The sequence below is a fragment of the Xenopus laevis genome, chromosome 1S (assembly GCF_017654675.1).
Source record: "Xenopus laevis strain J_2021 chromosome 1S, Xenopus_laevis_v10.1, whole genome shotgun sequence".
In the NCBI taxonomy this organism is placed as follows: domain Eukaryota; kingdom Metazoa; phylum Chordata; class Amphibia; order Anura; family Pipidae; genus Xenopus; species Xenopus laevis.
In genome coordinates this window covers 190,575,430-190,599,475 of record NC_054372.1, presented here as the reverse complement: position 1 = coordinate 190,599,475, position 24,046 = coordinate 190,575,430, and the positions used below count along the sequence as shown (strand labels likewise).

The window sequence follows — 24,046 nt, the reverse complement described above, 5'->3', positions numbered from 1 at the left end:
CATACCTGTTCGGTAATCTATTGTCTGGTGCAAAACAACATTTAGGTCAAAGATATAATGATGGAACCCACAATAAACAAGTAGAACTTTACATTTCCAGACACCTTCTAGTATGTAGAAAAAAATTAGCAAGAGATTCTTAGATGTGATTAACTGCTGCATCTTAATCTAACTGTACTTTTGATAACAAATGCACTTTGTTTTTAGACCTCCGAGATCCGGATCACCAGACTCGATGAAGGGGAAGACGTCCACCCAGACCTCCAGCAGTATAATGCAAAGTCAAATCAAACAAGGTAACCAAAATATTTAAAATACTAATTGAGTTCTGCATTGCAGGGAACGGCTTAAAGGAGAACCAAACCCTTAATTATAAAAACCTCAACCCCCTACCCTACATAGACCCCTTCCCTGTTCCCACCCAGTCTAGGTGTTACCCCAGGTAAATGCCCCTACCTCTTTACTTACCCCTTTGGTGCAGATTCTGTGCAGCGGAGTTCACGGGCGCCATATTCTTCAGTAAAAAATTTCCTTAACTTGTATTCTGACTGATTCACGTTTACTCTTTAACATTAAATTGCACAAATTATCAGTTACCCATAGGCATATGTCTGAATATTGTCAGAATTAATTGACTGCGATGGCTCAAAATGACGCACAGTCAATTCATAAAAAATTTATAGAAAGACACATAGGGGCAAATTTATCAACATTTGAATTTGACCTTTTACGGTGAAAATGAATTTCTGAAACTTGAATTTTCAAGGATTATTAAACACAAAAAATAAGTTTAAAAAATTAGGTAATTAAGGGGAATATTTACTAAAACTCCACTTTTTCTCATTATAATTGAATTTGTTTTTCTAAACTCCCAAAGCCCCTTAAGTTACCAATTAATATCCACAAAAAATGGTGCGTCAATTCTTATAGTGCAACTTTTTAGAATTGTCGCCCGAAAACGTGACTTTATCAAACTGTCGCCATGGCAACTCAGATTTATTGATAATCGAACAAAAACCAGTGTCAAAAAGCCCGAAACTTTCGTAAACCGGGAAAGTATAAAACATGTTCCAATTGTTAAAGGGGCCATCTGCCATTGATTTCTTCATGATTTAGCTGGAGTATTTTTGGATTTTTAGCAGCTTCAGAGCATAAAAAATCTTGATGTTTTTTTCCTCTCTAAAAATTCAAGTTTTTCCCCTCGAGTAGAAACATTTAAGGCTTAATAAATAGGCCCCAAAAAGTTGGCAAGTTTATGTAGAAGTTAATGGGAGTTGTCAAAATTCCAGCTGCTCTTCAATTCTCATTTTCAAGACTATTGCCAGATTTAGCAGACTCCTTAAAAACAATGGGTAAAATGTAATTTTTTTTTTCAAATTTATACATGTTTAAGAGGCTGGTTTATCAAAAATGCAGAGGAAAAAAAACACGGACCTGGAAAAAATGTTCAAGTATTTTCCAGAAATATGGAATAGTAAGAATTTATTAGAGGAAAATACCACGAAAAGTTGCCAGAAAAAACTCTGCAAGTAAAAGCTGGAGAGGTCTTATAGTCAATTTTTTTAATTTTCTTTTTATTTATTTCCCCAATTTATTAAACCATTCAAGATTACCGAAAAATTAATAGGACAATGAGATTCTCACTGACATGTAATTTTTTCCCCCCGCAAATAAACGCACATGGGAAGGCTATGTCGCTTTCTTTTTCTTAAACTAGCATTTGAGAAAAAAAATCTCACAAGTTTTGTTGGCTTCTTCCTTCCTATTCATTAAATAAGTACACATTCAAGATTTTGAAGTTTTTTTTTTTTTTAATTAAATAAACATATCATTTTGATAAATCACCCTCCCTGAGTTTGGAACCATTCCTCTCTATACATTGTAATACATTTATATTTCATATAATAATAATAATGCATATTATAATGCAAACAAACACACACACATATATTTATGTATGTTTATATCATATATTATCTCAAATGTAATAAATATATATCTGTACAATAGTGACGGGCGAATTCGCATCGAATTCCCACGATTCGCTGGCGAATTCGCGAAACCGCTGTGAAAATTCGCCGGCGTCCAAAAAAAATAGACACCGGCGCATTTTCGCCAGCGAATTTGCACCGGCGTAAAAAAAAAAGGTCGCCACTGTCAAAAAAACTAGACGCCGGCTCTGTTTTCCGAATTATATAACAAGTCCAAAGGTGCACTCTGTTAACTTAGTGACAACCTGGGTGCCAGCAAAAAGGTAATCGATATTTGCAAGAAGAGCGACACTCACAGGATTTTCTTTGCAGGAAAAAAATGTGTTTATTCCACTCAACGTTTCGATCCCCCACAGGGATCTTTGTCAGGAGATTTTTGTTTGTAATCTCCTGACGAAGATCCCTGTGGGGGATCGAAACGTTGAGTGGAATAAACACATTTTTTCTTGCAAAAAAAATCCTGTGAGTGTCGCTCTTCTTGCAAATATATATATATATATATATATACATACACACACACAGGTATAGGATCCCTTATCCGGAAACCCGATATCCAGATAGCTCCGAATTACGGAATGGCTGTCTCCCATAGACTCCATTTTATCCAAATAATCCAAATTTTTAAAAATTATTTAATTTTTCTCTGTAATAATAAAACAGTAACTTGTACTTGATCCCAACTAAGATATAATTAATCCTTATTGGAAGCAAAACCAGCCTATTGGGTTTATTTAATTTTTAAATGAATTTCTAGTAGACTTAAGGCATGAAGTCCCAAATTACGGAAAGATCTGTTATCCAGAAAACCCCAGGTCCCGAGCATTCTGGATAACAGGTCCCATACCTGTATATAGATATATATATATATATATAGATAGATAGATAGATAGTTTGTGTGTGTAAATATGTATACACACACGTGTGTGTGTGTATAAATATGTATATATAAATCTGAAATAATAAAATGATTTTAAAAGTATATCCATGATTTCATGGTGAAACTGATGCAAACTGATACAGCAGGTTCTGCTGCTGTTCATTAACGAGGAGTTCGTTTAAGCAAAGGAAATTGTTATTTTCATTTATGTTTAAGCAAAGGAAATTGTGTATTTTTTTTTTTTCTTGCACTATTTTCCAGCAATGCTGTAACTGATGTATACGACAGGCCATGCATATTTAATGTATGCGATCTTACTGTGCTAGCCTGAATACTAATGTTACTCCCTCTTGGAATTAAGCTCTTGTTTGTTCTACTAAACCTTAACTAAAGGGAGTTTGGCCATGCTGCCCCCTTACACGTGCTTCCCTGACATTACGCTGCATTTGCATTGAATTATGAAATGGACAGTTTCATGCAGATGTCCTACGGCGACAAAAGGAGTTCGCCACATGAAAGGCAAACACCCGCTTTACAAAACATTGTTTAACTTGTGCAGGAACCAGAGAGCATTGTCGTTCGGCAGGAGAAGGATTAATTTGAAGCTGGTTGTGCATGACATATGGTAATTTCTCTATAGGAAGGAAGTGTCAAGCAGTGACCTCTAAATCTTACCACTGACCTCCCGTTATACAATGTGGGTGCCATAAGGAGCATGCTGTCTTTTCATATGCTAATGCAGCTAGCGATGCAGAACTTGCGTTAGAAATCTCATTATTACTTTTCAACCACCGGCCCATGGAAATACCAGTACTTGGAGCAGAACATTTTCTGAAAAGACCAGTTTTTAATGAAGTTCTGTAGCGGAATACAATGGAAGGGTGCCAGTTACATGCACAGAGCAACGCGCTAGAACACCAAATCAACTTCTAAAGAGCTTCCAGAGGTCCTTTGTTATTGAAAGGGATATCTTAAGTCAATCAAAGTACAATGTGTCAGTACAATATTACATGCAAATATAGTTTACTTGCTTATAGCTGCTCAATGCGCCATTACCTACAAGCTTGCTGACTTCTGCTGATGGCACTTCCACCCATGCCGCTCTATTGACCTAAAAAAATGTGATGTAGACTCTGATCTTCTAAAATAATTTCTAAAGCATTTGCTTTTCTTCAATATTAACTTAAAAATAAAATGTTATTACTAAGGTTTGTACTCCAGGTATATTCATTGTGAGGCTGAAAATTCTTCTTTATTTTATTTCTTCTCTAATCCGTTACTATCCGGGGTGTTTGAACTGCACCCTAGCCTTTTAGATAACTTACATTCCGAACTATAAACGTGCAACACAAAAAGTAAAAACTTTAAAAAAAAAATAAATTACAGTAGCAAAAGTTAAAAAGTTTATTCTAAGATTTCTCAAAAATACCCCCATCTAAATCACATTAAGGGGCAGCTTTATTAAGGGTCAAATAGTAAATTTGATTTTTTGAATTGTTTTTGGTGTCAAACTTCACACATTCAAATTCTAATCCCCCAATTCCAATGTAAATTTGAATGTGAGTTTTATCACACCTCGACCATGGTAACAGTTCTAATTCGAATATTCACGACCTGAAACCTGCAAAGTTCATTTACAAGTCTTTTTCATAAATAACCTCCCATTCGAGTTGTGAGTACATTCGAAGTAAAAAAAAAAAAAATTCACATAAATTCGAAATTTGACCTTTGAGAAATCTGACGACTAGGGTCATATTTATCAGCCTTCAAATTCAACTTTTTACTGCAATTTGATTTTTTTTGTGTAAAAAATCACCATATTCAAATCCATGAAACTTGAACTTCACATATAAAAATTCAGCATCTAAGTTAAGCATCAAGTTCCTGTAGAAGTCAATGGGCATTGTATTCACAAAAACATGAACCATTAAAAATAATGGGGAAGATTTTGAAATTCTCTTTTTTAAAATGAAGAAACACACCTTCAAGGTTTTCAAGTTTGAGTTTTTTTGAATTAGAAAAAATGAAATGAAAATGCGATTTTTGTTAAACCCAAGTTATGGACAGAATTACATTAGATTACTAAAGATCCAGAGCAATAATTGCCAAAACCATCAAATTTTAAAAGATAACAAAAGCTTTGGTCAGTATAAATTCAAGTATTTAAATCCCCCAAAAAAAGTTTAACCAAAAAAAAAGGCAAATGTGGTTTGATACTTCAGGTGAGTTGATCTTTTTGAATTTCCTTCAAACCGTGAACAATATTAGATGAAAATTTTGAGCTGTAACAATCCTTATCATATTAATTTATAACTACAACTGATTTTTAATGGCACGTTCAGTTATCAGTTTTTTTATTAATATTTTCTAAATCACAAAATAAAACATTACAAAATACATTTGTTTAAAGTCTCAGACCAGTAGATCTTTTAGGGTTTTGAGGGCTCTGTTCCCTGGAAAACTTGGACAATGTTAAATAATTAGATTGATTGAATTTCCCTTTATTTCCTTTGATTTGATAGGATAACTTGATTGATTTGATCAAAATGTTTATAAACCTCAAAATGCCCAAGCATAATGCAGGATCACCTCAGGGTTTATTGTCTTGTGGGTTCCCGTTCTTACAGTTAAGGATGTTGCTATTAGTAGGCAACCAACATTTTGGGAGATAGAGATTTACAGATGCCTGAGTAGAGGTGGCCGTACACGCACAGATATTATCATTTCATATGTGGGCTTGGTGGGAGACTGGATATCAGTTGTCTCGTCGATTGGCCAAGACAAAAAATTTTGATTGGGCGCCTTGAAGGTTTCAAGAAAAGATATTTCTGAATCGTCAAATAAAGGTAGAATTCTATTGTTTTTACCTGTATATCTGACGAGTCAGCTCTAAACATTTGCAATAAAAATGAACGCCTACTGGTCGCAGGAGAGACCATAAATAACGTGTGTGGCCACCTTTAGGGAAAGGAGCTGAAAGTTTTTGTTTCTGGCTCTGCTTTGTATGGCTATTCTGTCTCTGTATTTCCAGTTACCTGTTTTATTTTGTTTGTGTGTTCCTGCCTGTTTCTGTAGTTGCGCTCATGTGTTGGAACTGACGGTACCGCTGTGCCTCATTTTCTTCTGTCTTTCTTTTCTCTTGTCTCCTCTGCAAAGCTGTTGCTCCTGATGCTTCTGCTAGCACTGAAGCCGATCATACTGGCTCTGATCGCATTTTACATTCCTGTTTCTCAGTCAATGAAGGTATTCTAAATCTCTTGCTTTTTCTTGGTACTCTCCCTGCTCCTCTTTATTTTGTTCCATTTCCACCTTTATGCTTTTTTTCACAACTTCCACTTGATGTTTTTGTTTCCTATGCAGCAAGCTCTTTATAATCTTGTAAGTGTTAGACTCTGTCAATGTCTAATTTTGGGGGGAAAAGGTTGTCCTCGCCTACCTGTATAGTGTGACAATGGTGCTTTCCTAACGAAACATATCCCTCAACAAAGACTAAAAATACTATAAGGGGCTCAGCTACTTCTAGATCATATTCTTGGTTGAAATTGGTAAATATTGTATATTATTTCAACATTTATAACATAAAAAGAAGGTTGAGTTCTATATTTTAGCTAATTGCAAATATCTTTCTATAATATTCAACGCTGGAGGAATCGTTGGCTTTCACTGCCAATTGCTTGGCTAGCGCTTTTTAAAAGCACCACATGCATTTATACATGATATTCCCTCAAAGGCAGACTTATCAAAGTTTGAGAAAAAAAATAAATAGTCGTTCAGTAAATCATTATTTTTAAGCGTTTTGCTCATGAATGAAAAGATGTGGAAAGCAGTCAGATTGTACTACTTTCCAACTGGCTTGCACTGCCTTAAAAATGTTTTTTAACGTGAACTATATTTTCACATTGGTCAACATTGATAACATTTATTTAATGAAAACATGAAAAATTTTCATGAATGTAAACATGTTTTTATTGTGATGGTAAGAACTAGCTGACTAGTTGATAAATCTGCCATTTAGTCAACACAGAAATTAACTTGAAATAATTGTTTTAAATAATTATTTTGCTTTTGACTCTCTACCCATAAGCCAGGATTGAAACCTCTCATTTTGGGCTTAAGAGCTTTTAATACCTTCTGCTTTAAAGGGGAACTATCATGAAAATGAAAATTTAATATAAGCTTCAGCATACTGAAATAAGAAGTTTTCTAAATATAATCAATTAAAAATTCTGTACTATTTCTGAAATAATCAAGTTTACCTTCACTATTTCTCTCTCAGCATCTGTTTCTCTTCAGTCTCTCTTCATACAGCAGTTGGGTGTCAGAAATTCGTTGACACTTAGATCCAATATATCTTATAGGGCGGCTACTTTTGCCTAGAAGATGTAGTAGAGTTCACTCTATCAGACATCATGTCTCTCTACATGCAGAATTTGTGCAAAAGGCAGTTATTTTGTTTGTGCTGGAATCAGTTATTTGAGTGAGATCTAATTCATTGGCTAGGAAAGGAAGCCCCACTATAAGATATATTGGATCTAACTGTCAATGACTATCTGACACCCAACTGCTGCATGAAGAGAGAATGAAGAGAAACAGATGCTGAGAGAGGGATATTGAAGATAAACTTGATTTTGTCAGATACGATACAGAATATTTAATTGATTGTATTTAGAACATTTCTTATTTCAGTATGATGAAGATTATATTAAATTTTCATTTTCCCTTTAAGAAAGATTTTCAGTTCATTTTAGGCCAAAAATAAACAATGTCTGCAAATGCAAAAAGTAATGGTCTTAAGGTTAAGTTGTTGAATAATTTATTTTCTATGTTTATCTGTCTGTCTTTCTACACATACATGTTTGATGTTGCCAACCATCATTTCTTTTTTTTTTAACTGGTAATGCTGATAAAACATATATATAAATGTACTTTTCATTAATTTCTGTCTGTTTTTCCTGCCACCATGAAAATATGTATTTTTGTCCTGTAGTATAACAAAGGTTTGTGTTTTTCAAAAGAGCATTTACTGTATATCCTAGAAACTAATCATATGTATCCAGCTTTTTACCAGCCATATAGAATTCAAAGGCCACCAAAATAGTTTGAGGTGTTCAAAGGATCTAGGATTGGTGCAAAACGTTAACATAAAAAAAAATAAAGAAAAAAAAACATTTTTTTTTTTTTTCAATATCTTACATGTTATAGGCTTAAACTGAACTAAAACTGAAAATGTGATTGGGAAGGGACTGTTTTCTGGGTAGTAATCAATCAGCTGATTAGATTGCTTAAATATGCCACAGGGTTGCAGATTATGATTGGCCATTGGCCAGACATCTAAAACAGACAGATATGGTATATTTTTCTTTCTGAAGGTATCCATATACCTTTTCCCAAATCTAGTGTGCTGAGAATAGCATTAAGTCCTGTATATGGCTTTTTCGCCAATGACATTACAAAAATGATCCATTTGTTCACCCATGGAGTGAATGTTTGGGTCAAGTTGCCAAACAAGTAAATCTTCAAAATACAAAATATGGAGCTGGTCACTGCTCCTGTATAAACTTTAGCAACTATAGTGCTCACCACTTAATTTTTAAAAAAATTATGGCAGGGGTGAATTTAATAATTAATTCAAGAATTAATTAATGAATTCTTATTTGAAGCAAAACCAGCATATAGGGTTTACATAGGGGCAGATTTAAGGGTCGAATAGTAGAATCAATATATTGGTGTCAAAATTCACACATTTGAATGTTGAGCCTGTTATGGGAAATCTGGGTGGTTCAGGATAGCAGTAGCTTCTGAGTTCCACTGTGCCTATATTAAAGGACAAGTAAAGCCTACATTTGGGAACATCATTTGTACTGCATATTTCCCTAAAACACATCATCAATAACATTGAGACATGTATGCTGTAAAGTTCATGCAGTGCATAATGCAGGTTTACAGTACACAGGCACAACATGCTTTGATAAAAAGTTCTGCAGAGCACTGTAATGGTTAAAGGAAAACTATACCCCCCAAACAATGTAGGTCTATACAAAAAGATATTGCAGCTCATATGTAAGACCCTGCTTCATGTAAATTAAATATTTTTATAATAATTTACTTTTCTAGTAGTATGTGCCATTGGGTAATCATAAATAGAAAATTGCCATTTTAAAAAAAAAATAATGGCCGCTCCTGGGATCGTATGATTCACGGTGCACACAAACATACCAACAAACCATACTTGTTAGGTCACACGAGCCAATTAACAGACAGAGTTCTGTCTTTTGCTTCAACACTTCTTCCTATCACAGTTAAAGCTGCAGTATTTCTGGTCAGGTGATATCTGAGGCAGCACACAGACCATCACGAAATGGTGGTGAAGGCAAGAGATGTAAAATGGCAAGATTTACTTAAATATATAGAGCAGTTTGGTAAGATTTTTTAATATGCCACTTAATATGATGTAAACTATCTGTTGCTTAAGTGTTCATTTTGGGGGTATAGTTTTCCTTTAAGCTGAGCTCAGGAGAGGTAATTAGGAGAAAAAAATAGGATCAAACCGGTAGAGTTTCTATGGGAACCAGCAATGCTATCTCTTCATTGGCTGTTAGACTGGAGGGTGTGTTTAGTAATCTGAGTTGAGAAGAACTGAGCATGCTCATAAGCCAACAGCCAAAGCAAATTCCTGAGGGAGGGGGCAGAGTTGGTTAGAGGAGGAGAAGGATTTCTAAGTGATTAAGGGGATGCTGCAGCCTTACTGGCAACCTTTTAACAACCAGAGTGGCAGTTATCTAAAGATTTCAAAGAGGCTGTTCACTGATTACATTTTTGTGTTGAAAGTGCAAAGATGGTGTGCTTCAGGGTTGGACTCAGCCGCTGAGTCACCGGGAAAAAACCCCAGACCCGTTCCCTGTGCAAAGACGCTAGTGCGGCTTCCGACCTGCCGAAGGAGAAGGCAGGTGTGGATTTGCTGAACGGAGTTCCATTTCGGGCAGGGAGGTGGGCTTTGTGGCTGCGGAAGGGGGGCTGTTAGGGGGGGCCCCAGTCCAATGCTGGTGTACTTTTAATAAAAGGTTTAAATATGTGCAACATACGCTTTTGCGTCTGCTTTTTGATTTTTTTGCCAGGAAATCTCAATTTTTGCACCAGGAACAACAACAATCTTTATATCAACTTACATGTTACATTTAAATATTACAGCCTAATTTAGGTATATATGTTACTCTTTATACTTTATTCATTGTTGTTCCATAGGATGGAGCCAGCTGGCCGCAATGCATTGTGTCATGCTGCCCGACTTATTGGGGTTGGACAAGTTCAGGCCTCCGCTCCTTGAAATGCTGGCACGTAGGTGGCAGGACCGGTGCCTGGAGGTAAGTTCCTTACAGATGAATCTCTCTTTAAAGGGGACCCGTCACCCAAAACAAAATTCCAAATCCTATTTTATCACATAAGTCAAGCAAAATGAACTTAAATTACACTATATAAATTATTTGAATCTTGTTTCCTTCAGTCTGGGGATTCATAATTATAGCAAGCAGGCAGGAGCCATTTTGTGGACACTGTTATTAAGGCAAGTCTTGCATCATCTCATAATCTTGTTTGTGCACCAGAATGGGGGACCTGATGTCTATTTCCTTGCACTGGCTTCACAATTAAACGGTAAAGAGAACGGGGGAATGTGGGGAGAGCAGTGACATCTAGGAAGTGCTGAATGGAAAGTGAAAGTAATTGTCTGCCCCGCCTCTATGCCACTGGCATAGAGGAGGTGCAGACAATATTTGATTGACAGCTGAGATTTTTAAATGAGCTTACAACAGCTATGAATGCTTTAATAAAAAATAGAAATTGGATTTCATGTTTAATTTGAAAAGGACTTTTATTATACAGTTTTTTGTGTCTGGATGACAGGTCCACTTTAATGTATGAATTGTATTTAGTGAGAGCGGCAGCCATTCATGTGCTAATCACATGTGCAGAATCAAATATACTCCTCAGAATCAAAATTCATTGTATTTTTAAAAACGAACAAATCTTTGCATTTTTAATTTCTTGTTTTATAATGTGTTTTACACCACGGAAAAAAACGTTTACATTATTAGCCTAAATGAATGCTAGGTCTCGCCATATTGTTAGATCTTTATCATAAATTTGTATTTGAATTATATTGCCAAAATGATGGCTTGTTGTAATGAGGCCATAAGGGAAGTCAATGTATGGAAGAAATAGCCTTTGTTTAAATGGTGCAGCTTTGGTAGAAATTAAGGTGATGTAAACCCAAATACAGGTATGGGATCGTTATCTGGAAACCTGTTATCCAGAAAGCTCGGAATTATGGGAAGGCTGTCCCCCACAGACTCCATTTTATCCAAATAATACAAATTTTAAATATTGGTTTTCCTTTTTCTGTGTAATAATAAAACAGTAGCTTGTACTTGATCCCAACTAAAATATAATTAATCCTTATTGGAAGCAAAACCAGACTATTGGGCTTATTTACTGTTTAAAGCATATTCTAGTAGTCTTAAAGTAGAAAGATCCAAATTACGGAAAGATCTGTTTCCTGGAAGACCCCAGGTCCTGAGAATTCTGGATAACAGGTCCCATACCTATATAAAGAAATGTTGTTACAAGTATGGGACCTCTTAACCAGAATGCTCAGGACCTGGTGTTTTCCAGATAACTGATGTTTCTGTAATTTGGATCTCAATACATTGAGGGGGTTATTTATTTAAGTCCGAATGCTAAAAACTGAATTTTTAGTGAATTTTTAGTGCAAAAAAACCCTAGAATTTTTATTATACCCCAAGGCTGCAAAAAGTCAGAATCTGAAAATACTCCATCTTCAACCTTTTGAGGTCCTGTAGAAGTCAATAGCAGAGGTCCTATTTGCAATTTGAAGATATTATTGTCTGTGCTGGGTTTTGTACAACAATCTGAAGATTTCGCGTAAAATCTGGACTTTCCGGGGGTCAAATCCGAAAAATTCAGTTTTTTTCCTTATCTGTTTTTTTCGAGGTTTTTTTTGTCGATAAATAAGGTCAAATCGAAAAATTCGGATTTTGATTAATAACCACCTACGGTAAGTCTGCTAGAAAATCGTGTAAACATGGAATAAACCCAATAGGTTAATTTTGCTTCCCATAAGGATTAATTATATCTTAGTTGGGATCAAGTACAGGTATGGGACCTGTTATCCAGAATGCTTGGGACCTGGGGTTTTCTAGATAATGGATCTTTCTGTAATTTTTGGATCTTTATACCTTAAGTCTACTAGAAAATCATGTAAACATTAAATAATCCCAATAGGTTTTGCTTCCAATAAGGATTAATTATATTTTAGTTGGGATCAAGTACAAGATACTGTTTTATTATTACACAGAAAAAAGAATTTTGGATTATTTGATTATAATGGAGTCAATGGGAGAAGGCCGTTAAGTAATTTGGAGCTTTCTGGATAACGAGTTTCAGGATACAGAATCCCACACACTGTATATCGGCCATCCTGCCATAGTTCCAATGATATCTATGAAAGCCAAAAGATGGTCCCCCCCAAATCTCACCCTGACTAACCTCCTAGCTGGTTATTCAAGGGTATCAAGGACAGCAAAACTGTATCCTCCCCTTAATCCCATACTGATCCCCCATTCAACTGCTCCAAGCTCCCCAAGTGAAGGCAGCAAGTTTGGGAACCACTGCACTAGAGTTTGGCTGTTTTAGTGGATTAGTTAAAGAACTTTGCTCTTTTGTTTCAGGTCAGAGAAGCGGCCCAGGCATTGTTACTCGCTGAGCTCCGGCGAATCGGACAAGAAGGCCGTAAGGAATCAATCGATTTCTGGGCACCATATTTACCCCAATACGTTGACACCATTATGTCCCGTAAGTGTAAATCTCCTGCAGTGTCTGAGAATATTGGAGTGTTGATACCACATTTATATGAGCAGTTCTAACTGCAAACCCAGCCATAGTGTTATCATTTAATAAAGGCTTATTTTAACAGAGGCAGGTAGTACTGACCCGTCAATAAAGGGGTGGGGGAGGAGCCATGGCGTATTATCGTGGGGGGGGGGGGGATTTGTGCAGGACGTTATGTAAATCTAGTTACGTACAAAAGAACTCCATTATGAACTGGAGACATTTCCCTTTTTATCGCCATAATCCTTTCTTTCTGTTCCTCTAATTCCTCTCCTTTGTTTAAATGATCTGATAGCTGGGATGTTGGCTTTAGGATTCCTACCCTGGAGCTTTGCTCAATCCCCCCACCCCCGCAGTACTTATACCCAGGCGGTAGGTTGTATTTGCCTTTCTGGACGCATTTCCATATGTATGTATAGACAAACCTGCCAGGTGCACCTTTAATGGGAAATAAAAATGTTATATATATATATATATATATATATATATATATATATATATATCTCTTTCTTTCTTTCTTTCTTTCTTTCTTTCTTTCTTTCTTTCTTTCTTTCTTTCTTTCTTCTTTCTTTCTTTCTTTCTTTCTTTCTTTCTTTCTTTCTTTCTTTCTTTCTTTCTATCTTTCTTTCTATCTTTCTCTGTCTTTCTTTCTATCTATCTATCTATCTATCTATCTATCTTTCTTTCTCTGTCTTTCTCTCTTTCTCTGTCTTTCTCTCTTTCTCTGTCTTTCTCTCTCTCTCTCTCTTTCTCTCTCTTTCTCTCTCTCGCTCTCTCTCGCTCTATCTTTCTCTCTCTTTCTCTCTCTTTCTCTCTCTTTCTCTCTCTTTCTCTCTCTTTCTCTCTCTTTCTCTCTCTTCTCTCTCTCTCTCTCTCTCTCTCTCTCTCTCTCTCTCTCTCTCTCTCTCTCTCTCAGATCAAATCAAATGAGCTTTATTGGCAGGAGCAAATACATTAAGCATTGCCAAAGCAGGTAGAGGGGTGAAATGGGTGGGGTTTGCGGCAGTTTATGAGAATAGGGGAAAGTCCAGTCTCTCTCAGTCTATGACAGTCTCTTACATATTGTCACAAAAAATGGAGCGTTTACCTCCCAAACAAAACACTGTTGATGTGCCAGGTGCTGAGCTAGAAGACCCAATCCTGTCATCGGGTCGAGCCAACCAGGCCCTTTATCAAGCCTGATAAAGGGCCTGGTTGGCTCGAAACGTTGCCTTTTGCATGCTATGGGCTAAATAAATTCTGCATTTGAGCACTTTTGCAAATTTAACAGTGTGCTGCTGATTTTTTCCAAGTCTCTTACATATTGTGCAGCTATTGTTACTGTCCGTGCCTCTTCTCCCAGTAGCAAGTGGAGTTTCCTCTCTTCTTTTATTGATGTGAAGTCTGGGATGTGACTGGTGAATCTCTGGAAGTGGGTGTCCCTCAGTGCTGAGAATTTGGGGCACTGTAAATCATGAAGAAAACTGGAGAGTCTTCAAATGTTTAAAAAATGTAGTTTTTATTGACGCACTGTAGCAAGAAGTGGGCCTCATCCTCCACTGCCTCCTGGTCACATCGCTGGCACCGTCTGTTCTCTCTCTCTTTCTCTCTCTCTCTCGTCTTTGTGTGTATGTGAGGATGCAGACAGACAGGCAATGTGTGCAAAGAGACTGGGGGAGCGGCTGTGGATCAATAGGAACGGTGTGAAGTGAATTAATGTGAGGCAGGCAGTCTGTCTGTCAGAGGCAATGCAGGGAATGCAGAGCAGTAATACCGGTCACTCTCACCCCTCACATCTTTCCTATAAATCCTGCAGCCTTTCCTATTCCTAGAATCCAGCTGACAGTTTCCCCTTGTAAGGGAAATGCAACAATTACAATAATAACCTTCTGAAGCTTACATTCCATTCATACAGAAGCCCATTTATCAAATGTCGCATTTCAAATTCATGTGATTTTTTTTTAACTCAAATGAATATACTCGCAATTCGATTCTCAAAAAAAAACATAAAACCTAAAATGTCAGGAAGGCAATTAACAACTCCAAATGGCTCAACAGACCTCTGCCATTGACTTGTACATAAACTCGGCAGGTTTTAGGTGGTGAATATTCTAATTAGGACTGTGACAAATCTCGCATTCAAATTTACATTCAAATTTACATTCAAATAGGGGGATTAAAATTAGAATGTGTGACTTTTGACACTCAAAAATTTGAATTTAAATTTACTATTCGACCCTTGATAAATCTGCCCCACAGTGTATACATAACTGTTTTAAGGCTCAATCGGGCCTCATCCAATCAGAATGTAGCATTGATCAGTCTTGTGTTAAACAGCCTCTAGCTTGGCTGCTTTGTATTTTTATAAACAAAAATTTGCCAAATTTTTATTTTGGCAGAAATATATTTGATATGGTTAGTTTCTCTGTTGTGACTAGGGCATGTAATGAATATAGGTATATTTTTATTTATAAACTACAGGCATGGCACCTGTTATCCAGAAATCTCAATCTTTCTGTTATTTGGATCTTCATACCTTAAGTCTACTAGAAAATCATATAAATATTAAATAAACCCAATAGGCTGGTTTTGCCTCCAATAATGATTAATTATATCTTAGTTGGGATCAAGTACAAGCTACTGTTTTATTATTACGGTATAATTTAAAAATTTGATTAAAATGAAGCCTATGGGAGTATTCCCATAATTCTGAGCTTTCTAGATAACAGGGATTACAGATAACGAATCCTTTATCTGTAATATAAAGTAGTACAGGTATAGGATCTGTTATCTGGAAACCCGGTTTCCAGAAAACTACGAATTATGGAAAGACCGTCTCCCATAGACTCAATTTTAATCAAATAATTCATATTTGTGAAAATTATTTCCCTTTTCTCTGTAATAATAAAACAGTCGTTTGTACTTGATCCCAACTAAGATATAATTAATCCTTATTGGAAGCAAAGCAATCCTATTGGGTTTATTTAAGGTTTAAATAATTTTTTTTAGTAGACTTAAGGCATGGTGATCAAAACTACGCAAAGATCCCTTATCAGGAAAACGACTGCTCATGAGAATTCTGCATAACAAGTCCTATACCTGTATTACATGCAGCACTATACAGCATAACATTAAATTAATCACATAGGGGTCATTACAAAATAAAAAGCAAACTACAATTACATTACATAACTGAAAGTCAAAGGGGTAAACTTACTAAGCGGCGAAAATTCGCCAGCGACGGCTTCGCACCCATCGCTACACTTTGCCAGGTGAAAATTTGCTTCAACAACGCTAATTTACTAAGATGCAAAGTTGTGTCCAGGGCGACGAACACTGACAAATTTTCGCTAGCGTTATTTCGGCAATCAAAGCAAAGATGCGCTAGCGTTTATTTCTGCCTAACGCAACTTCGTTCGAGGTCTTCACTCAGGCTAATTCGCATACAGCGGGAAATATAAAGTTGAATGGACGTATATTTTGCAGCAAATACATTACATTACACAAGGCACTTCGCTTGGTCTGAGCTGGCGAACGCAAGTCTGGCGAAAGAGGTAACGTTCAGTAAAATCCGCATCTTTGTGTATTTGCAGAGTAACGTCCATTTGCTAGAGCGAAAATTCGGCTGGCGATAGATTGCGAATTAGCGCTAGCGTCTGTCTCTTTTGCAAGCGATGTTACACCTGCGCCCATTAGTAAATCGGTAAAGTGCCTAAAAGCGGTAACGCTTTAGTAAATCTGCCCCAAAGAGAGAAAAGGAAGGAGATCCTTGTCCTTTAGAGCTTACAATTTAACTGGAAGGTTAATTTAAAGACACAATTGCTCAATGATGCACAGAGCAGCTGTCAGCACTCTAAATACTTTGTGCCTGAAATATTTTCCAAAAGTTTGAGCGCAACGTTTTGCTCCCACTTTCTAAACGACCCCTAAAATCATGTTTATTGCCACTTCCCTCCCTGTGTGTTTTTTTTAACCTTGTGAATATTATAATAAAACAATTTATTTTATATATCCTGGGTAAATAAGTATAGAATGTCAGCACGGAGGCCATGAACATATTGCCACTTAATATTGCAGGATGAAAAACATTTTGAAAAGCAAATTAAAATTTCAGAAAAGTAAATAGTAACGGTATGGGACCTATTATCCAGAATGCTCGGGACCTGGGGTTTTCCAGATAACAGATCTTTCCGTAATTTGGATCTTCATACCTTAAGTCTACTAGAAAATCATGTAAACATTAAATAAACCCAATAGGCTGGTTTTGCCTCCAATAAGGATTAGTTATATCTTAGTTTGGCTCAAGTACAAGCTACTGTTTTATTATTACAGAGAAAAAGGAAATCATGTTTAAAAATGTGCATTATTTGGATAAAATGAAGTCTATGGGAGGTGGCCATTCTGTAATTCGGAGCTTTCTGGATACAAGTGAGTCCCTTCCCTGCCATTGAAAGCTTTTCTTTAACAGAGTCCTGATAGGTGAGAAAATTAAAAGCAATTTAGAAAATTGCGCTGAAGTGCCGGTCTGGACTTTAATTGAATCCTCTGTGTTGTTAATTCGCTTAAAACCGAGATAAGAGGGACGTCTTGTTAGCCTGAAAGCCCCACAACCACAAGGCCATTGATCTGTGTTGTCTTTGAACAAACGTGTTGAGATCTTTGGCGAGACTCTCAAAATTCCGATAACGATATTGGATCTCTGCATTTCAGCCGCCGTCTTGCGTGGGTGGGAACAAAGGGGAGCCATAAATGCTGCATTTTATGTTAAATCTACACTTACGGCAACTGGAGTCACTGATCTTGATAAGATTCTAAGAAAAATTGCATTTCTAATGTAGCAGTTTTTCTGTTTTTTGTAAATAATGAGAAAAATGACAGTAACCGTATTAATCAGCAGTGTGTTACTTATGTGCCCCCGGGATTTCTTGCCATAGGGTTTGCTGAGGGCCAAGCAATACATGTAAACAAATACTGTCTCCTAATGTAAGCATGAATTAAATGGGGTGGTTCACCTTTAAATTAACTTTTAGTATGATGTAGAGAGGGATATTCTGAGACAATTTGCAATTGGTTTTCATTTTTTATCATTCGTGGTTTTTGAGTTATTTAGCTTTTTATTCAGCAGCTCTCTAGTTTCCAATTTCAGCAGTCTGGTTGCTAGGGTCTGAATTACCCTAACAACAATGCATTGATTTGAATAAGAGACTGGAATATGTATAGGAGATGGTCTGAAGATAGACGAGAATAAAAAGCAGCAATAACAATAAGGGGGTTATTTATTGAAGTCTTTTTATTAGTTTTTTTTTACTATAAAATCCGAATCTTTAGTGGGGGGAAAAAACTGAATTATTCAAGATTTATGATACCCTGGAAGAAGCATGGAAGAAGTCTAAATTTAAAAAATCCAGCATCTCAGACCTGCCGAGGTTGTATATAAGTCAATGGGAGAGGTCCCTGCCCTATTTGGAAGTTTCTATGGTCTGTGCTGGAATTAGCCTGACTATTTAGGACTTTCCAAGCAAAAATACGGAAAATTCGGGCTTTTCGCAAAAAAAAATCGTACGATTCGGATTTCCGCTCGATTTTAACAAATTCGTCCCTGATCAGATTGAATCGTGCTTTTTTATTAATAAATAAGGTCACATAGTGGATTCTAGTTTGGTCGGATTTTGATAAATAACCCCTAAATGTGTAGCCTTACAGAGTATTTGTTTTTATAGATGGGGTCAGTGACCCCCATTTGAAAGCTGGAAAGAGTAAATAAAAAGAAGGTAAATAATACAAAAACTATAAAATGAAGACCAATTGAAAAGTTTCTTAGAATTAGCCACTCTCTATCATAGTAAGAGTTAACTTAAAGGTGAACCACCTAAATAGCGTTTCATAAATGGGGAGGTGGGGTAAAAGGGGCAGATCAAGTGCAGGTGACAGGGGGTTAAGTTCTTCTTCAAATGTCGTTTTGGTAGTGACCCTAATTGTATGTGGCCTCCCTGTAGGTTGCAGATTCTGTTGAGTTTGATATTAGCAGTCTAAAAAAGCAAATACCACAGAAGCTACTTCAGGTATAGGATCCCTTATCCGGAAACCCGATATCCAGAAAGCTCCGAATTATGGAATGGCTGTCTCCCATTTTATCCAAATAACTCAAATTTTAAAAAATGATTTCCTTTTTCTCTGTAATAATAAAACAGTAGTTTGTACTTGATCCCAACTAAGATATAATTAATCCTTATTGGAAGCAAAACCAGCCTATTGGGTTTATTTCATGTTTAAATTAATTTCTAGTAGATTTAAGGGATGAAGACCCAAATTACGGAAAGATCCGTTATCCGGAAAACCCCAGGTCCCGAGCATTCTGGATAACAGGTCCCATACCTGTATAAATAAAAAAGTGCATTGCACATGTGCTCATAGCAACACCCTCAGTAAGTTTACTATTGATATTTGGGTTCATATTCCCTCTGTAGGCCGCAAGTTGTTTGGCCCTAGTGTAACTGGAAAAGCAATTCTAACCATGATTTAACATAACAGCTGCCTGTGTGTCTGGAGGCTAAAAGGATAATTGCCCACCCTGCCCTAAAACATATCAAAAAAGTGCCCTCCTAAGTTATGATTATTATTGTTACCCTTTATATTAGTCCCTGCCCCAGTGGAGCTTACGATCTAATGCCGGCCATAGACACAGGGATAAATTTTCGTACCATGGCGATAGGTCGTTTAGTCAGTGGAACAGGTTGGAGCATTTCTGTCGGCTAATGATAATATCTCTGCATGCTAGAGTCGTGCACTGAACCAACCAAACCAACCAACCAAAAGACCTGAACCACAACCCGCATATTTAGCCACTTTATCCGCTACCCGACCTGGAGTCGCAACTGGCAACCATTAGAAATCACGGGGCCCGTACAACAAAATTTTCACGGTCCCCTGAAACCCGCTGCAGGACTCTACTGTATGTATTTTCGCAGTTTGCGACTCCGAAAATGGCCGCAGGCTTCGGCGCTGTCAAGGGGGGCTGTCCTCCCCTGATGGCAGCCCTGGCCTTATCCACAACCCGCCGTCCACCATCAAACAGAAAGTGATGTTGCTGAAAACCGGAAGTGACATAATCAAAAGTGGGCAGGACAGAAACAAGTTTTGTAAAACTTTAAAAGGAGTAAAATATAGACAATATTACCTAAAATTAGAAATTTAGATGAGACCCTCATCCCAACCCGCAACTCCGCAGACTCCTGGGTATACCCACATCTGAAAATCCTCCCCTCTGCAGGGTGCCCGCTTTTTTTTCAGGGTACCTGACCTGCTGCAGGACTCTACTGTATGTATTGCCAATCTGATGATATCAATGGGCGACTGTCATTTCTATTTGTCAGACATAACCTTTGTAAGATGTCACAGCCAGAACATTGTCTGATTTGTTCTTTTACTACTTTATTTAATCTGAATGGTTAGTGGCAGGTCAGAAGATTGGGGCGTTTGATCGTTCGTCGGATACAAGGCTAAAATCTGCAAGTCTATGGGCAGCTTTAGACCCTTATTACATTCCCTCAATGGATATTTCTGTTTTGTTTCTCATTTCTTTATGGTGAACTTTCTGCTGCTTCACCTTCAAGGACTTCGTGGGAATGTCAAGATGGGTATTCTATAATAATAATATCCATAGATTTTTGCTTGATATTGGGACTATGATGTCCCTCGCTGTCGAGATTTAAGAGCGGAAATAAGTTTTTCTTCTGATCACACGCCGTTCCATTCATTCAGTATTGTTACCAGTGAGGCTCAATCCCGTTAAGCTCCAAGTCTTATAAATTAAGAATGTATGAGTAGCAGCTGCGCTACAGGAAGAGTTTTCTCCTAAATACATAATGATCTGACCGTACATTTATAATATATGTCCTGAGCCCTGCGAGACGGAGCTTTGGACACCCAATCATAGGATTCTATAAACAACCTGTGCGCGTCTATTTTTGACTTTGCATCGATTGACTGGAACACAGTCACTGCTTCTTCTTGTAGTGGTTGAGTGCAGGGTGGGGATTTGTAATAATTAGGGATACACCGAATCCACTATTTTAGATTCGGCCGAACCCCTGAATCCTTAGTGAAAGATTCGGCCGAATACCTAACCGAATCCGAAACCTAATTTGCATATGCAAATTAGGGGTGGGAAGGGGAAAAATGTTTTACTTCCTTGTTTTCTGACAAAGTCATGTGATTTCCCTCCCTGTCCCTAATTTGCATATGCAAATTAGGGTTCCGATTCGGTTCGGCCTGGCAGAAGGATTCGGCCGAATCCGAATCCTGCTGAGAAAGGCCGAATCCTGGATTCGGTGCATCCCTAGTAATAATCTGTATAGACTCTCAGGGGCAGATTTATCAAGGGTCGAATTTATGTGAATTTTTTTTTACTCTAAAAAATTTGAATATACTCACAACTCGAATGGGAGGTTATTTAAAGGAGTGGTTCACCTTTAGGTTAACTTTTAGCCTGTTATATATAGACTATTCTAAGAGATATATCAATTGGTCTTCATTAATTATTTTTTATAGTTTTTCAATTATTTGCCTTCTTCTTCTTCTGACTCCAGCTTTCAAATGGGGGGGGGTCACTGACCCATCTAAAAACAAATGCTTTGCAAGGCTACACATTTTTTGTTATTGCTACTTTTTATTACAACTCTTTCTATTCAGACCCTCCCCTATTAATATTCCATATTCTAAATCAAATCAATGCATGGTTGCTAGGGTCATTTGGACCCTAGCAACCAGATGCTGAAATTGCAAACTAGAGAGATGCTGAATAAAAAGCTAAATCATTCACAAGCCACAAATAATAAAAAATGAAAACCAATGGCAAATTGTCTTAGAATATTGCTCCCTACATTAGGGATGCACGAATCCAGGATTCAGCTCGGGATTCGGCCTTTTTCAGCAAGATTTGATTCGGCCGAATCCTTCTGCCCGGCCCGAATCTGAATCCTAATTTGCATATGCAAATTAGGGGGAAGGAAAATCACATGACTTTTTGTCCAAAACAAGGAAGTAAACATTTTTTCCCCTTCCCACCCCTAATTTGCATATGCGGATTCGGTTCTTTATTCGGCCGAATCTTTCACAAAGGATTCGGGGGTTCGGCTGAATCCAAAATAGCGGATTCAGTGCACCCCTACATCAAACTAAAAGATAACTCAAAGGTGAACCACCCCTTTAAGAAAAAAACTCGAATGTCTATAATTCGAACAAAATTTACCGACCCGAAAACTTGAATCAAATTCGAATAAAATTAGACTAAACTCAAATTGAGTTTTTTTTCTTGAATGTAAGGAAGGCCATTAACATCTTTAAATGGGTCACTGGACCTTTGCCATTGACTTCTACATGAACTCGGCAGGTTTTAGGTGGCGAACAGTTGAATTCGAGTTGTTCCCAGGGTTGAGGTTTGAAAAATCTCGAATTCGATTTAGATTATTGCCAACTCGAATTTGAGTTTTGACCAAAAATCCAACTTGAAAATTTTAATTCAAACTTAGAATTGAAACCTAAAACTGTTGTTTCATCTGTTTCACGTTTAACATTTATAAATATCTGTTCCTTCCCTTTACAGCTGGGGTGACCACTGAAAATATTCAGACTGGCAGCGCGAGTCCCGACTCAGCCGGGTCAGAGGCTAAAGTGCAAGAAGAAGAGCAGGAGCTGGTAGATGATGACATCACTGCAGGTAAGACACCTGTATTTTTCTGTATGATTCAATAACTACTAATAATTATATAGACCTGGAAACCCCTCTTTCTGGAATTCACTAAAAATGGCCATTTCTACTAAATTCATTGTATGGATAAGTAATAACTCCCTCTGTTTGCATGTAATATTGAGGTTGGACTTTGTGTTTTATGTTGACTAACCCTGCAAAAATCAATGCTGATGGCTGAAACGTTATATTGGATTGTTACTTTGTTAACGTATTTTGGATTTTACACGTAACAGAAAGACTCACTTCGAGAATGGGGGTGAATGGTGCCCAAAAACCACCCAGTGTAGTGAAATGTGTTGTTAGCATGTCATCACTGGGGACTAGAGAAGACAATAAACACAACTGACTATTCCACACAGAACTATATAACAAGCCTCTCTTCTTAAGAAGGTTTCACTTGTGACCTCGGGGAAATGAAAACCCTCCACTTGGCTAATGATCTCCCTTGGCTGTGGCTAGACCATTTTAGTCTACTGAAAATAAGAACAATTTTTTGGGGAGTCGTCATCAAATTTACTGCACATTCATTTGTTTCATGAATATTTTATTGTAATTTATAAATATATATATATATATATATATATATATATCATTTTTTTTTTTTTTTTTTAATATAGAGTTCAGTTTGGTGTTGAGTGTAAACAAAAAGGTGACCTTAGTCATAGGTGTCACACCTATGGCTAAGCGCCGGAGGGTGCGAAACGCGTAAGGTGGGCTATGTGGGGTAGTATGGACTAGATACTTTTTTAAATGTTAATATCAATAAATTAATTTTGTTTTTACTCTAAGAGGCCTTGGGACTTATATCGTTTTTGATATAAACCTTTCTATAATGGTCATTCTTTGGCACACTTGTTATCTGTTCGCCTTATTATTTCTGTGCTGTGCCTCCTAAGCCATCAGTGCCTTCTTTAGCTCTATTTGTATTGTAGTGACAATGATATTTATTTAGAAAAACTGTTGTGGATCCCACCATCAAGGAATAACACATTAATGTGATAGCTGCCCACATAGCTGTGGTCCTAGAACTCCATTTTGTTAAAGGGATACTGTCATGGGGAAAAAGATTTTTTCAAAATGAATCAGTTAATAGTGCTGCTCCAGCAGAATTCTGCACTGAAATCCATTTCTCAAAAGAGCAAACAGATTTTTTTATATTCAGTTTTGAAATCTGACCTGGGGCTAGACATATTGTCAATTTCCCAGCTGCCCCCAGTCATGTGACTTGTGCTCTGATAAACTTCAATCACTCTTTACTGCTGTACTGCAAGTTGAATTGATATCACCCCCTCCCTTTTCCCCCCAGCAGCCAAACAACAGAACAATGGGAAGGTAACCAGATAGCAGCTCCCTAACACAAGATAACAGCTGCCTGGTAGATCTAAGAACAACACTCAATAGTAAAAACCCATGTCCCACTGAGACACATTCAGTTACATTGAGAAGGAAAAACAGCAGCCTGCCAGAAAGCAGTTCCATCCTAAAGTGCAGGCACAAGTCACATGACCAGGGGCAGCTGGGAAATTGACAAAATGTCTAGCCCCA

General features: G+C 37.2%; 1 protein-coding gene across 6 annotated transcripts in view; it reads left to right on the top strand.

Moving 5' to 3' along the window:
- The window catches only part of wdr7.S (WD repeat domain 7 S homeolog), a 241,781-nt gene that overhangs the window by 68,092 nt on the left and 149,643 nt on the right, over positions 1–24,046 (top strand). For 4 of the 6 annotated variants that reach the window (XM_041580608.1, XM_018244561.2, XM_041580607.1 and 1 more), the window contains 5 exons: positions 208–296; positions 6,025–6,111; positions 10,111–10,229; positions 12,612–12,735; positions 22,355–22,468. In XM_041580608.1, the coding sequence (XP_041436542.1) occupies positions 208–296; positions 6,025–6,111; positions 10,111–10,229; positions 12,612–12,735; positions 22,355–22,468 (533 nt within the window). The remainder of the gene's footprint in view (positions 1–207; positions 297–6,024; positions 6,112–10,110; positions 10,230–12,611; positions 12,736–22,354; positions 22,469–24,046) is intronic. The other 2 variants (XM_018244558.2, XM_018244556.2) reach the window with 1 other exon arrangement.